Source organism: Macrosteles quadrilineatus, unplaced genomic scaffold (assembly GCF_028750875.1).
Source record: "Macrosteles quadrilineatus isolate MER2022 unplaced genomic scaffold, UCM_ALF_1.0 Scaffold_6__1_contigs__length_79288215, whole genome shotgun sequence".
NCBI classification, from domain to species: domain Eukaryota; kingdom Metazoa; phylum Arthropoda; class Insecta; order Hemiptera; family Cicadellidae; genus Macrosteles; species Macrosteles quadrilineatus.
The window spans coordinates 41,130,889-41,146,129 of NW_026542599.1; the positions used below are offsets into that span (position 1 = coordinate 41,130,889).

The 15,241-nt window shown below is 37.2% G+C and overlaps 1 protein-coding gene across 1 annotated transcript in view; it reads right to left on the bottom strand.

Moving 5' to 3' along the window:
- The window catches only part of LOC128996339 (nuclear pore membrane glycoprotein 210-like), a 46,725-nt gene extending 33,863 nt beyond the window's left edge, over positions 1–12,862 (bottom strand). The window contains exons 1-9 of the mRNA XM_054421603.1: positions 12,692–12,862; positions 9,894–10,219; positions 8,297–8,568; positions 7,193–7,395; positions 6,396–6,536; positions 5,531–5,685; positions 4,874–5,026; positions 3,090–3,377; positions 733–2,260 (exon numbers count right to left, since the gene is read on the bottom strand). Coding sequence (XP_054277578.1) covers positions 733–2,260; positions 3,090–3,377; positions 4,874–5,026; positions 5,531–5,685; positions 6,396–6,536; positions 7,193–7,395; positions 8,297–8,568; positions 9,894–10,063 — 2,910 coding nt within the window. The 5' untranslated portion in view covers positions 10,064–10,219; positions 12,692–12,862. The remainder of the gene's footprint in view (positions 1–732; positions 2,261–3,089; positions 3,378–4,873; positions 5,027–5,530; positions 5,686–6,395; positions 6,537–7,192; positions 7,396–8,296; positions 8,569–9,893; positions 10,220–12,691) is intronic.
- Positions 12,863–15,241: the final 2,379 nt, after the last annotated feature.

The following is a 15,241-nucleotide window of genomic DNA, read 5'->3' on the forward strand; positions in this document are numbered from 1 at the left end:
TTATAAAAATTGCCACAAGTTCTTGTCCGGATGGAATAATATCAGGCACGGCGTTCCTGACCCCAGGTTCCATCCTGGGGCCAACACTATTCTTAATATTTATTAATGATATAGACTGTAATATATCAAGGCAAACTCTTCTTGTATGCAGCCTAACACAAATGTTATATGAAAAACCCCAAAAATACATCAATTAGAAATCATTGTTCAGAAAACAATAAAAGAACAATAACGACAAGCTATCGCCGGACCACTGGGGAGGGTCGGGTCTGATAATCCGTCTATTGCCCACCCCTGAGGTGGCTCGACCCTCATTAGTGCCGCTCGGCCGCACTCTATGGGGAACCCAATACCATAAATAAATTTTTTTAATGAATACAAATCATTGAAAATAATTGTTTTATTGAGATTTACCTAGAAATCTCAATAATTTGATGTAAAATTTTATGTAAATCGACCAATTTTTACGATTATTTAATTACCAATGTACTTTAAAATTACATAATTTTACTTAAAAATCAGCCGATTTACGTTACTTATCCTTATCCAAAATTTAGCCCTCTAGTTTGGCCCAATGGCGGGATGTGCATCCACCCAACGATGGCTTGCGCTATGGTTGCCTTGTGACACCGGTTTTCAAATTTAAATTGATTGGACCGAAAAATGTGATACAAAATTAGTATTAATGATGTCAAGATAAAACTACTATTACTGATGTATAAGTGAATTTACCTGTATTTCAACAATTGGAGAGTCATATGACAGACACAGATCGACGATTCTCAGATGAAGAAGTCCATCAGATTTTGGGAATATTTCAATAGTCTTGACACCATCGTGATACTGAACTTCTGCGATGTCTGTAGAACTCTGATGGATGTTGAAGAAACCCGAGCCATGACTGACTCTCAGTGTAACTTTGTTGTTGGGATGGTTGAACACTGTCGCTCGTGCAGGTGTTACTAGGGAGGCGTCCACCCATAGAATTGTCAACGAGTTTTTAATCACTGAAGACAGACTTTCACCCACTTCACTTTTAACCCAAAAAACAGGAATGTCAGGAGTGATTTTGAAATAACTTAGCATCACCATTTTGTAGCTCTTGACAGTAGCTTCCACTATAAGTGTGCCTGTTTGGTTTCTCGGATGGATTATCTGGTAATGATACAGTGGTATTAGATAGTTGTACTCTTTCAAATCTTCTAGAACGACCATACCATCAAATTGTACATACCCCAATGAGCTACTAGATAAATACCAATCTATATTGTAGCTAGTAGCGTTGTCAAAAACTCTTCCTAGGGCATCGGTGATTGTCACAATGATTTTGATTGGTTCATAGTTCAAGGCGACCATTCGGGTCGAGTCTGCGCTGTAAGGACAGGACTCATTGACAGGTGTTTCAGGTGAGAATGAAATAAAACGAGGGTTCGCACAGATAACTTTTACAGTAGAAACGCTTTCTCTGTACTTTGAGTTCCCATCAACTGCAGTATTTTTAACTGTGAGCTCTACACTGTATTCCCCAATGACTTTACACACCACCGAGTAAACATAGAACTCTGACGGGCTCGCTGAGGTGACTTCCCCTATGTGTATTCCTGTAGTCGTGTTTGCAGATATGGAACGTACATGTTCTGCGGGTCTACCCAACCACACTCGTGGTCCGCCTTTCCATACAATATCTCTCGATGTACCCAAAGCCAAAACAGTAACCCTCTTCTCCGGGTGAACCACTTCCAAAGGACTATAGGCAGCCACGTCAGTCGTCGCTTCCAAAACCACATTTTTGACTCTATACGAAATTTTCACCCTCGCAGATCCAACTATTTTGCCAAACACTGTTACCGTTGCACAAGCCTTACCTACAGGTTTAGCGCGGGCAGTCGTATTGTGGTAGAAATTATCATGCGACAACTCCACTTTGAACGGAACTTGTTGGCAATTTGTGAACGGAATTCGTTCTAAGTTTCCGTTTTTGTCAGTCCTATCTGCATACAACACGATGTGCAGAGTGATTGGCTTCATAACTGGAGCTTCTAGAACATGTTTGAGGATCTCCAGGTGGGAAGGAGGCAACACTTCTATGTGAGAGAAAGCCTTGATTGAAGGGTTACGAGACATTGCCACGCCTACTTGAGTCTCTCCTAAGCTGTGAGATCTGACAATTCCAGACTGAGAAACTGTGGCTACTGATGTATCATAGGATCTCCAGATGTAAGTGCCATCACCACCACTAGCTTTTAGTTCTACCTCGTACCTGAAATGCATAAAATTTGTTAAGAATAAGAATAGGAATGCTTTGAATAAGAATAAGTTCACATTAAACAAGTGGCTGGAATTGTGATAGACTTCAGTTAGCTCACCAGAGAAAATCAAAGTCCTTGGACTAAGAAATCTACAATAACAAGGTACACCTAACTAAATATAACACTGATAATCTGTCTTAAAACCTTCTCCCTCAGGAATTTTTAGATTAGGACGAGATACCAGTCTTTTAGGACATTTTGAATTGAATTGAATTGAAAATAACTTTATTCATAAATCATACAAGTATGTACATTGAATGGCGTCAAAATTCTTAAAACTACTTAAACTTACAACGTAATTTTGTTGCATAATATTTATTACCTAGCCCTGCACTCTAATTTTCTCACACCGTAAGTTAACTATATTCCTTTGCATTTTAAAACACTTCATTACTATGGCTATCATAAAAGCTATTGGTACAATTTAATTGAATCACCTTTAAATACAGAAAACAGACAGTAACTATCCATTATTAATGCTAACACTGTTTTGGTACAGAAAAATTGTCAAAGTGAACTAGCTTGCTTTTTGTAGGATACCTATTGATTGAAACATAAGTTTGCATCATTTTTTTTTTTTATAAAAAATGCTTATATGATTAGTTGATATGATGTCATGGTGATCTCAGGAGCTACACCAGCATTACCATAGTTGTATACAGCATATATGTTCATGAGGTTACCACCCTAATATCCTAATTACACTGGTTTGACTCAGTAAAAATAATTTTTCAAGAACAAAAACTAAAATTAAAATTATAAACCAAAAATTCCGCTCACTTGGTTACACTGGGGTCCCATGGAACGATGACATGATCAGGCACAACCTGCAACCGCGGGTATATCAACATGTCCTCCTGTGCGGTTATGACAGGTTTGAACTTGACCTCTGTGCCGCCGATAGTACGGACCGTCTCTAGAGTAGCAGTGACTGGCGCAGTGCCGACTTTAACAGTGACACCGTCCACCACAGTACCATTCCGGGTCATGTCGGTTGTGCGGAAGTAACTCTCCGAGACTTCTGTCCGAATGTAGACAGAGTCTCCGATGTGGATCTTGTGGTTGTTCCTGAAACAATCAGACATCGAGTGTGAAAGAAGATGCAGGCTACTGGTGGATTGGCTACAGTAATAATGTATAGATTGAGAAGAATGCTAAAGGAAACTGGTTTAAAATTTTTGTCCAGGTGTACTTCTCATTGAGGTGTCTGCTATGTCAGGTGTACCCTGGCTTGATAGGTATCAAAGTTAATATGAATCAGTAGTAAATTATAGGTGAGAGAAGATTTTTATTGACATAGCCTATTCAGCAACACTGGTCAACAACAACACAGGATACCTATCTATATAAATAAAATTAGAGTTTTGTCTGTACATTGCTTAGAATAATGAACTTTTTGGTTATTTTTACATTTCATAGGTCAGAGAAACCGAATCAAACCTTATCTCAATTTCTGTCTGTCTGTCTGTCTGTCTGTCTGTCTGTCTATCTGTCATTCTCTTGGTAACGCTAAAATACGCACTTTATTACAACTACTCCTCAATAACTATAGCACTGTCCCGCCTGAAACTTATTTTCCAAATACTATACATATATGAGATGGTTTTAGACGTATTTCATCGAATATGAGACAGTTAGATATTTAACAGTAAACCCTTGAAAATCAAGTTTTTGTCGATTTTTGACGTGGAATTTCTGGAAGCCCATGTTAACCTTATGAGAAATGAAATTATTGAATCTTAACAGCTGTTTCAATTAAACAAGTTGGTTCTGTTCTGTGATGTTCAATAGCATTAAAGTTACAAGGATTACCAACAGGGTGCAGCACTAGCACTATTATTTCTTTTACATTTATGACAACAGCTAATTTGCAACCTGGAGGCGAGTGAGCGTAGCGAACGAGCTAACCTGAAGGCAAGTGAGCGTAGCGAACGAGCTAACCTGAAGGAAAGTGAGCGCAGCGAACGAGCTCCAACATACAGGTGAGTGAGCGTAGCGAACGAACTTCAACCAGGACGTGATTGAGCCATGCAAACGAGATCAGATAGTAAAAATAAAAGTAAGCCTACCGTTATAGGATCGACCGGCAGACACAGAGGTAATTTAACCTTTTATTGATTGTCATACCGATCCGGAACAACAAAAAACAACATAAAATGAAGCTATGTATAATAGTTTGGCCAGCATATCTTAAAATATGCAAACCAACTGCTGTTCTTTATATAAGAAGGTTTCAACTGAATATTATAAGATCCCCGTGCGTAGAACGGGTACACAGCTAGTTCGAGGTATATATTTTGGATTTAAATCTTCCATGTGACCACACACTTCTTCATATGACCAAGAGAGGGGAGAGTTTGTTTAAAGTCAACACTACAACGCCTGTACTCACACCAAGTAGCCTATTGTGGTCTTGCCTGCTGCTACTGTTAATGATTCGTACAGCCTATTTCTTTTGATAATGCAACTACCAGAAACAGTCATACTGTCTGTTCTCACTAAGAGTGGTGTATTGTGATATGGCCAAGCGCTACTGGTAATGATTTTACTGCTTGACTATTTACCTGTCGTACAGCAGAACTTGAATGGTGCAAGGCTCGTCCACTAACACAGCCCAGTTGTTATGTGGCTGCAGTGCAAGACGTAAATGGGCAGGTTCTGTCACAACAACAGTAGCTGTAGGTAGCTTGACTACACCTGTTTCCCCATCCAGTACCCTGTTCAAATTAATTAGTGTTATAGCAGCTCAGTAAAATAAGATGATGAGGAATAAAAGAAATATTTCAGTGTAAAATTTGTATTCACCCCATTAAAAAAATTGTATTTATTGTTGAAATGGTTATTTATAATTTGAATGTTTGTTTAGTCTATGACCACACTAGTTTTCAGAAAAAAATAAATAAAATGAGGTGATATTCCTAAATCCTTGATTCCTATAAAGGCTAAAACTCCATTAAGTAATAACATTGGATTGAATTTTTTTTGTTAGTGACAAAAAATTTATTTCATGGCCATTAGCCTACGAAAAATTCATGATATAGTAAAGCAGGGCTCTAAAAAAGTTTGAGGCTCAAGCAACCTAAATCGTAAATCCCAGGCTTGCATACCTCTAGTTTTAACACAACCCTACGCATGAATTTTGACAGCACTCAAATTATAATGTTCACTTGTTATTAACGCATAGGTTTACTTCTCTAATCAGCTTATCAGTGGTTGATTACCTGTGTCTATCGCGCAACACCACTCTAGTTTGTCCAAGACGCAGACCTCTCACAACAGACACCGAAGCGTCAATCACAATCACATCACCATTCTCTACATCCAGTACATACTGCGGAGACGGCAGCGATATCTCGTCCAGTCTGCCATTCTGCATCTACAATGTAACTAAACTGTAACATTGTCACTTAAAGACCATTCTTAACTTGAGTAATTTGGTAGTCATCAGTGCTACTTATCAACAATTGTACAACAACAACAACAACAACAACAACAACAACAACAACAACAACAATTAAAATTAACATTAACTAATAATTATTCAATAGGCCTACTATAATTTTAGATCAACCAACAAAGAAAATATCTTTTAAAATAACGTCATATTACTTGTTAATTTTTTATGGTAACAGTGTATCCACAAGACCAAAACAAAAATCCTGCTCATCTGGTCGAGAAAATCCGGCTTTAATACAATTTTTTTTTAATCACATTATATCCCACATGTATTTCCCTGTTCTATTTCGAGTGAACTTTTTGGTGTATAATATTTGAATAGCTCTAGTATCGTATTTAAATAGATCTTGTATCGTATTTAAATAGCTCTTTCAACTTTGCTACAGTACTGGGCTGGAATAAACTAATCAATTGGGTTTACATGAAACATGAAAATCATTATAAAAAAGTAAAATCTTGAGCCAAAATCTTGTTTTATCTTGCATCCCGTTTTAATCAGACTGCCCGTGGTCTGAATATCCTGTTTTCCAGATAAAAATCCTCCGTATGGAAACACTTGGTGGAAAGTTTAAGTTATTCTACCTCGTATTTGTTTGTAGGATTATTGTTCTCTTCTTGAGATTCACTTACCTGCAAGAGCCGAAACTTGACAGTGTCGCCAACCAAAATATGAGTGTCTGGGGGGTCTAGAAGCAGGTTGGCCACTACGGTCAACACGACTTCTACTTTTGCCACATCACTGTACTCTGCATGGGGAAGCTGCACTGACACCTAGTCATACAAAAAGGTACAGGCATTATACAGCAATAAACAGGTAATTAAAAAAAGCAATTTAATTTTGTAAGATGAACCAGAAGATGTTGATGGGTTTTGTGGTAAGAGATATTGTATATAATCATAAACTAGAGGTTCTAAAGACTTAAATGCTTCTTAGGCTTAAGCTAGATCATGGAAGTGTCTAAAGAACATAGCCACAAGTATCAGCAGATAAAGTTCTTTCAATTTAGAATCGGAAATGTTTAAAAACTTGCAATCAATAAAGCCTTTTCTTTTACTCTACAACAGATGTTTAAATAGCAATGAATTTTCTGGTTTATAAGGATAGTGATGAACAGCTCATATGAAAGACAAGAATAAGAAAGAAAAAAGCAAATGGTAATATGTGATGCTAAATGGGCCATAAAGTATATAAACAAGCTTGATAGTAACAAGCAGTTTCCCGTTTCCCTTGCAGTATTCTTCAACCTGAGTTTTCCTCCTGGTAAACAATTGAACCTATCATAATTCAAAGGTAATGCAGACCTAATTTTTTTTTAAACACCAGTTACTTTAGCAGTCTTCTCCTGGCAGAGATTTCATCTTAGTACAGTTTGAACCGGTATACATAGTATAAAACTACTTCAAGCCTAACCAGTTTTCCTAGTTACCTTGGCCGCTCCGGTTTTCACCCCTTCTATCAGCACCATGCTGCCTCGCTGCCCCAAAGAGTCAAATTTGGCCACGGAATGTGGAACTTCGTACGGTGAGTCAATAAATGTGATGAACCGAAGGACTTGACTTGCAGCTGGAGTCTGGAAATTCTCAATGTACCACTGAAACTCCACTCCCTCCAAAGTCGTGAACTGGTTTCCTTTAAAATTTGCAAAACCGTGAACAATCTTCTCAAAATGTAAGACTTTTACTTCTTTATTTAAAAGTGTTAAACGGGTTGTTCAAGTGTGTGTTCTGCTTATTATTTTCTAGCTTTGAGGACTGACATGGTCCATTACATGTTAAACAACAACAAAAAAACTATTCTAGATAGCAAAATCACGTTGCAGCAATACAACTGACAACTAAACAGAATGCTACAAAAAAAGAATGAAAATTATCTGCCGTTTATTTGTGTGTTCTTCATTGTAGGCCTACTCTTGTTTTAGTTTTAAAGTTATGGTCTTCAGCAGAAAACGATTAGAATAGACAGATGTTATTGAAAAGCTTGAAGATGGTTGACAAAAATAATTGCTAAATTCAATTTAAGATTTGATATGCATGCCTTTACACCAATAATTCAACATCAATTAAATTTTGGTTTATGTTTAAGAATAAAGTGATAGCAGCTACCTAATCTTAGGAAAAGTCCAGTTACACATACACCAAATTTTGTCCACTGGAAGATATTTTCAAGTGTAGACCCAACAAGTTGTGCTAGCTGCTATAAATTTATTGTCAAACTCAAAATCATAATCCTGGCCTAGGATCTTTCCTTAAACAAAACTAATTATGTTAAGTTTTTAATGACTATAAATATATATTATTAGAATAGGTATTTGCAACTTAATTACTACCTACCGTAACTATTCCAAAAGCTATAAAACCTTTTTTTCAAAAAGAAAAAATATCTAAAACAAGTCACAACACTTATGGGTACCAATTACCAAATGATTAGATTAGATTACTATCAGGATCAAGTTTTTAAAAATGTGTTTGAAAAACATTAAGTTATTAGAGAACTTACATAGCTACAGAGGTCAAGCAAAACTTTGACCTACCTTGATTATCGTAAGCACGCACTTCAAACATCTCCGGAGCTTCTTCCATGAAGAGTTCGCGAGTCGTTGTTACAATACTTAGAGCCTTGATAACATCGACGATGACATCACAACGCAGCACGTATCCCGTCCTCACTTCCTCGGCCAGTACAATGATGGTGTTTCTTGTCGGTTCTTTGGTGATTGCTGACACAACCGCTTTGACCGAGCAGCCATTGTCAATGTCTGCATCGAGAGGTGATACTTGGACTATGTCGGGCCTTGATGACGTCCTGCAGAACAAATATTTAATACAAAAAATTGTAGACCTATTAGAAAAATAAAATCCATTAGGCTCTGTCTATCTTCTTATATCACTAGCCTTCTCTATATATATTTAACTTACAAAATATTTACACACGCCACTGGTATTGCAGTCAGGCAAAACGAGTTAACACGACCATGATAGCAGAGTCATGTTTGGGGAAGGTCCTTCTTTTCCCATTTAGCCCTAATTTCTTAGACCAAGAGTGCTAGAATTATCAATTATAAATGATCAATTATCAATCATTGAGATGGGGACGCCACCTAGGTGCGTATTTTAACCCAAATATGAGTGAAGGATGAGTGTAGAATGGTGTGTGATGATCTGTGTAGCTTTGTTACTGACTAAGATCAGCGGTTTCATTAGTCAGGATCATTTATTTAAAGCCCAATGATCAAGAACAGCTGGGTCCAGTTTTGAACCTTCAAAAAGCTACTGACTTTTCTCAGGATCGAACCAGCGACCTTTTGAATTTGGGACATTCATCAGCTGAGGGTAGGGGGGCTTTCTAGGTTTAACTTATGGTTAGGAAGATGCTTTATCCTTGCGATGTGCCTCTTTTATTGAGTGCTCTATTGTCTGTTATTGCCAGTTTCAAAATTGTAAATTAGTTTGAAAATAATAGAGTAGGTGTAGTCTTTTATGGTTTATGAGGGAATTTGAACCATTAATATTTGTACATGATTGTATATTTTGTAACTTTTTTCAACTCATGTTTTAATGATGAAACAAGAAAATAAGGACCTCGTAATTGAATAAAAAGTCCCCGTGAATATGCCACAAAAGCTGAGAAATGTGCATAGAGTGATGGACAAACTACTAGTCAAAGAACGCCAACGCAGGCAACAATAATAAAAGGTAGGTAATAAATAAGCAATATTGTTTGTACTTTATTTGATAACATATTATTTAGGTTCTTAGGCTGTAGTATTTGGTCTCCTGCTAAGTAGGCCTTGGTACTTAAATACATTTTTAATCAGAACAGTAGGCCAAGCATTAATAGCATAGTCTTAAAAAACATTTTTAGATCAAATGTGAAGACCTATCCCAGATTTAACTCTCACTCAGCCATTAAAAATCTAGTAGTGTCAACACCCAAAAGAATCTAAGACCGCAGTTGTTGCTGGCTGGTAGGCTAGGCCAGATAGGCCTATTGCAGCGGTAGGCCTACAGTGGGAGAGAGATCTGATGTTTACAGTTGATATCAGCTGATCATTTTAATTACGTAGGCCTACAAGCTAAAAATTCACAGTGGCCATTAAACTAAAGCATTAACCATTTATCATAACTTACCATTTGTAACATCCGTCCTCAGATACTTCCAAAGTAAAATTTGTAGAAAACTGATTAAATAAGGGTAATAGAACCCTCGGAACGTTTAATTTGGAGGCATCTACTGCAAATGATATGTTAATTAACAATAAAGAATACCACAACACATCTCTAAATTTGCATCTCGCCATAGTGAATTAATTCCAAGATTAGTTGAATTATTTAAGATTTGTGCGTCTCTGCTTCTTAGTTGCCTAAATGAGGCTGTCTTTGGTAAGCTTGACCTATATTTTCATTTCGCCAACATTTCTCTGTAGTTTCCTCAAATTGTTTACCCTCTGGATTATCTGTAACAATATGCCTTAGTTAGTAACATTAACATTAAATTGTTTCTAAGGTTTATTTTGGTTGAGTAACAACTAACATTTTTGATGAAAGCCTCCGGATTACGTTGAATATATAAATTGGTGTAAATACCTACTTCTGTGTAATTCAATAGTTGCAAGGTTACGCAACTAGTTTCAACTTCATGAAGAAGACATCTTCAAGCCTCCAGGAGATGTCACAATCACTTCATGAGAAGGTCGTCGATACACATAGGCTATGGACCTAGTATATTTACACACGAACACGCACACGCACACAAACACCAACATGGTACGTAAAAAGGGACCTACATTTACAACGATTACGAGACAAATAAAAATGGTAACTTAGGGATAATGCGTCACGACCAGATGGACATAATGTGTGACATAAAAACAATATCCCTAAGTTACCATTTTTATTCGTCTCCTAATCGGTGTAACTGTACCGACAGATAGAGGATAAGTTGCAGCTGTGTATCGACGACCTTCTGATGAAGTGATTGTGACATCCCCTGGACGTCTGAAAATGACTTCATCATGAAGTTGAAACTAGTTGTGTGACTTTGCACAACTATTGGATTAAACCCAGAAGCAGGTAGGCCTATTTAGACCAATTTATATAACTAACAAGTTCACATAGGTACTCGTATATTTAAAAAGCAGGATAAAACTAAAAGATTTGTTGTGACGTTTCTGATAATAGAACATGGTCATTTGTGTATTAGCCTAAAGAATAATTTAATCAATTAGGCCTACAGCCTAAGATTAAGTCTAAATTAAGTATACACTAAGAAGAAGTTAATTAGCTATGGAAAAGTTTATTTCATGGAGCCAAATAGGCCAACCTATCAAAGATTTGTGGTAATTTGTTGGGCCTACCAATGCTTTCACGACTATTTTTGAGTTAACCTACCGATTAGGTAGGCTTCTGGCTCTGGGGAGTTGGAATTTTTCTGAGGTTTTCCCTAAAACCTCGTATTAGGCCTACCTATAAATGTTGCAGGGAGACTGAATATAAGTAGCCTATACCCCTATTATCGGGGCAAGAAGTTCAATGGGACCATCGCCCTCCCCCTACGACCAGCATTTTTACTCATTAGGGGGGTAAAGTCTATAGGACCTAAGGCAAAGTGGATAGGCCTATAAAGGGTCTCCCTGGAGCATTGCAACATCTTAGTCACTCCCCAAAGCCCTATATAATAAAAAGCTCGTGACAAGTAAGCTGGCACTTGGGCCTAGCCCGGGCAGTCTAGGCAGGGGATGGATGAAGAGATCCACTAGACCAAACTGCACCAGACTGCAAACATTTCGCTGACTCATGGGGTTTATGCTCCCTAACAGGAAAAGTAGGCAAGATAAGTGGTACAAACTAGGTAATTTGGATAACCAACATAAAAATAAAAGGAATCCACCTAAGGAAAAAACAAATTATTCCCCTAATACCCTAAGTAAAAAAGGGGGCCTGCCCTCTTGTAGGGAGATGGCCGATTGAATTCCTCGCTCCAAAAATAGGGGGTAGGATTAATTTCAGTCCCCTTGCCACAGCATTTACGGGTAAATACATGGTTTAACACGTTCACTGCTGAAAACCTTTACACAGGCACTCCTAAACTGCGGCGAGGCCCCGGCGGAGCCCCTGCACGCTAACTGAATCAGAGATCTTTATTGGCATTGAAATATCTCAGTAAGACGAATCACAAACGGGCAGTGGTGATTGTTCTGCGTTACCCCGAAAGTGGTAGTAGTTCACTGAAACACCCAAAGGTAGCAGCACTGCCTGGATCTATAGCCAGAGTCTTTGTACTTATATTAGCTTGAAAAGAGAAAATCCCCGAAAACGGGACAAAGGCATTGATGGACCGGGGAATGTTTAGTAGGCTACCAACCTACACCAAAATAAAGCTCGCATTCTAAGCTACAGGCTGGGAACAATTAACTTGTACAACGTTCCCTGGCAATGGCTGAGCTCACATTGAAGCAAAGTTGTTGGCATTGGTGAAGGACGGCATTTCCCGCCCCACACCAGAGGCGCCGTACCGCGGGGCCAAAATTCCCGCCCCTCGCACTGAGCATGTTAAGGGAAAAATGCCCACTCCTCAGAGCCAGAAGTCTACCAATCAATGATTTTACCTATGATATATGCCATGACTACAGTATCGTACTGGATTTCATTTTCATCCATTTAACCTGAATAATGCCAAAGGGTCGGTAACTTCGTTGCTAAGATTGCTTTGAGTTTACTTCATTGCTACAGATTGAACTCAACATTTACATTATCAGACATAGGCCTAGACAATGAATTTTGTGTAGGCCTATTAGATATAAAACAAGTAGGCTGTGTGTTGGTTAGGTCTAGGCAAGTCACATGTCACATGAAATCGGTGGAAAAATACAAATTAGGCCTAGCCTAGAGTGAAAAAGAAAATATAACCTTACCGCATTACCACTTACCAACTTAAAAACACGGTACAGGGTGGGTACCTACATTAATAAAAACAATGAACTCAAACAATAATTACGAGTCAACCATAGACAAGAATATTGTTAAATCTCATAAATATACAACTCTCCCATGTTATGTTCACCTCACGCTTACAAATTAAATTAATAATAGTCACAATCTCAAATCTCACCCTCCACGATCAAATTTGAGGTTAAGATCACAGTTTACCGCCATTACCGGTTCGGCTTGTCCGTTGCTGGGAAAATGGGAATGGACCGATGGACAATCAATGGTCCATTTCCAATTCCACTCACTCCAGCTAATGGAGCCAATCAAAGCCATTTCCTTTATTCATTCTCGTCACCCTTTGTAAATTGGATTAAAAAAGTCATGAAGCTTTATTATTATGTTTGGTTCGAATCGTAGATTAATAATTCAAATAATAAATTAATAATAATTGATGTTTTGAGTCATGGATTCTTAAGGGCGATTTACTATGATTTCCTGAGAGGAAAATCCATGATCAATGGCTATACATGTATTCGACGTTATCTTTGAATCGGAACTGAAAGTAGACTTTTTGCCCTGCTAAATAGTGCTAAAAATGTTAAAGGTAATTCATATAATAAAGTGATGATAAATAGGATACTTAAACAACAAAACAAATAATCTATGGTTTGGTTAAAGTTTATTACACCGTTCATAACCAATAAGAGTAAATTTAAGATTTAGTACAGTACTCATTTATTTATTTTATCCTAAACTATTAAAAAACATTTTTTAAACCCCCTTCCCCCCCTAAAAATACAAGTAGAGTACCCGCTAGTTCTAAAGTTATTTAAATGAGGAATGAATATAACTTGTTTATGGAAGTACTAGCTGCCATACCCGTGCTTCGCAACGGAAAGAGAACGATAAAGAGAATAATCAAACTATGCTCTATAGATCTGCTGTATGACATTAACTCATAATTAAATGTCCACAATTGTGATGAACCAACACCAACAGAATCATCATCTTGAAACACGAGGTATCTCTTATTAATAATTATAAGAGAGCTATTATTAATATTTTACTAAGAAACACTCAACACACTTTATTACCCTCCCTGTAGCCTGTAGCAGCAATCCTAGGTGCTTTTTAACCCCAATGTTATTGGAATATAGATTTAATTGAAAATCCAATCAGGCTAATGGAAATTAGCTTATAGTCTGCAGGTTTGCTGCGACAGGGGTATTCTAATAAGTAAATAAGTCTCCAAAGTGCAAGAAAACGCGTCTTTTAAAAGCCACTCTTTTGCAAAAAGATGGGTCCAATCACGGCCACCTTTAACTACAGGCCGTGGAATGGTAGAATTGGCAACGTCACAAGTGTTGTTGTCTAGCGCCAGACGTCCCATAAGATAACACGGCAGACAGGTGACATCAGCTCAATAATTCGCACTTTATTGATTTAAATTTATGAAGATAAATTTATTAAAATATTGAAAATAAAACATACAGAATTGAAAACAGAAACAAAATGAATTAAAAATCTATATCTGATAATTTTTAAGCGGAGTCAATATTGTCATAGTCCAGTAACCAACCTTTTGTAAATACACAAATACCATTAGCTGCTTCCAAACAAAACAGCTGTTACACTTGCGACGTTGCCACTTCGAAGGACGTGGCCTGGAGTTAAAGGCGGCCGTGGTCCAATACTATCTTTTTTTCGTTTGTGTACAAACGTTAAAGAATAATCCGTAAAGGAGGGGGATAGTGGATACCAATGTGGAGATTTCTACGATGGAACCAGTAACCAGTTGCAGCCTCGCTTGAGGAGTAGTCAGTATCTATAGTTACTAAAAGAGAAAACAAGGAAAATATTAATTTCCAGGATATCTGATGTATTACACAATACTCCCTTGGTCCTCATAGATCAATTAAAGACAGTGTAGTGTGGTGGTTCCTGCCCGGTTTACATGATGGCGTTTTGCAAGTTTCCTATTTTTAAACCAATTTAAATCTATTCAAACTTAATGTAACATTATAGTACCAAGCAATTGTTAGTACTGTAGTGTTAAGGCCTATTAGGCTAATTTTCATTTGCCTGATCGGCTTTTCCCAAAATATTTCTTTTATATTCATCCCCTATTTAAAGAGTACTTACAATAGGTTTACATGTAAGGTAGTAAATTGTATTTTTTTATATTGAAAGCTTAGTATGAAATGCATAAATTTAGTCAAATATATCCATAAACAAACTATAACTACTTCATTTTATTTATTCTCTATAACAATAACGTAATTTAAATTTTTGTTTAAATTTGTCTCGATAACCATTTAGGTTACATCAAAGTTTCAATATACTTGATTATGTTAGCTTTGTTTAAATTTTAAGACATGATTTAGAAATTAATTGCAAAATTTTATTTTACAAGGGTCGAGATTGGAATAGACCAATTTTACCCCCATTATGCTCCCACAAACCCCATTTCCTGAAGGATGATTATGCTAGTTTGCAAATTTGTTTGAAAAAAAAAACAGGTTTATTATAAACACCTTTTAGCTATTAGG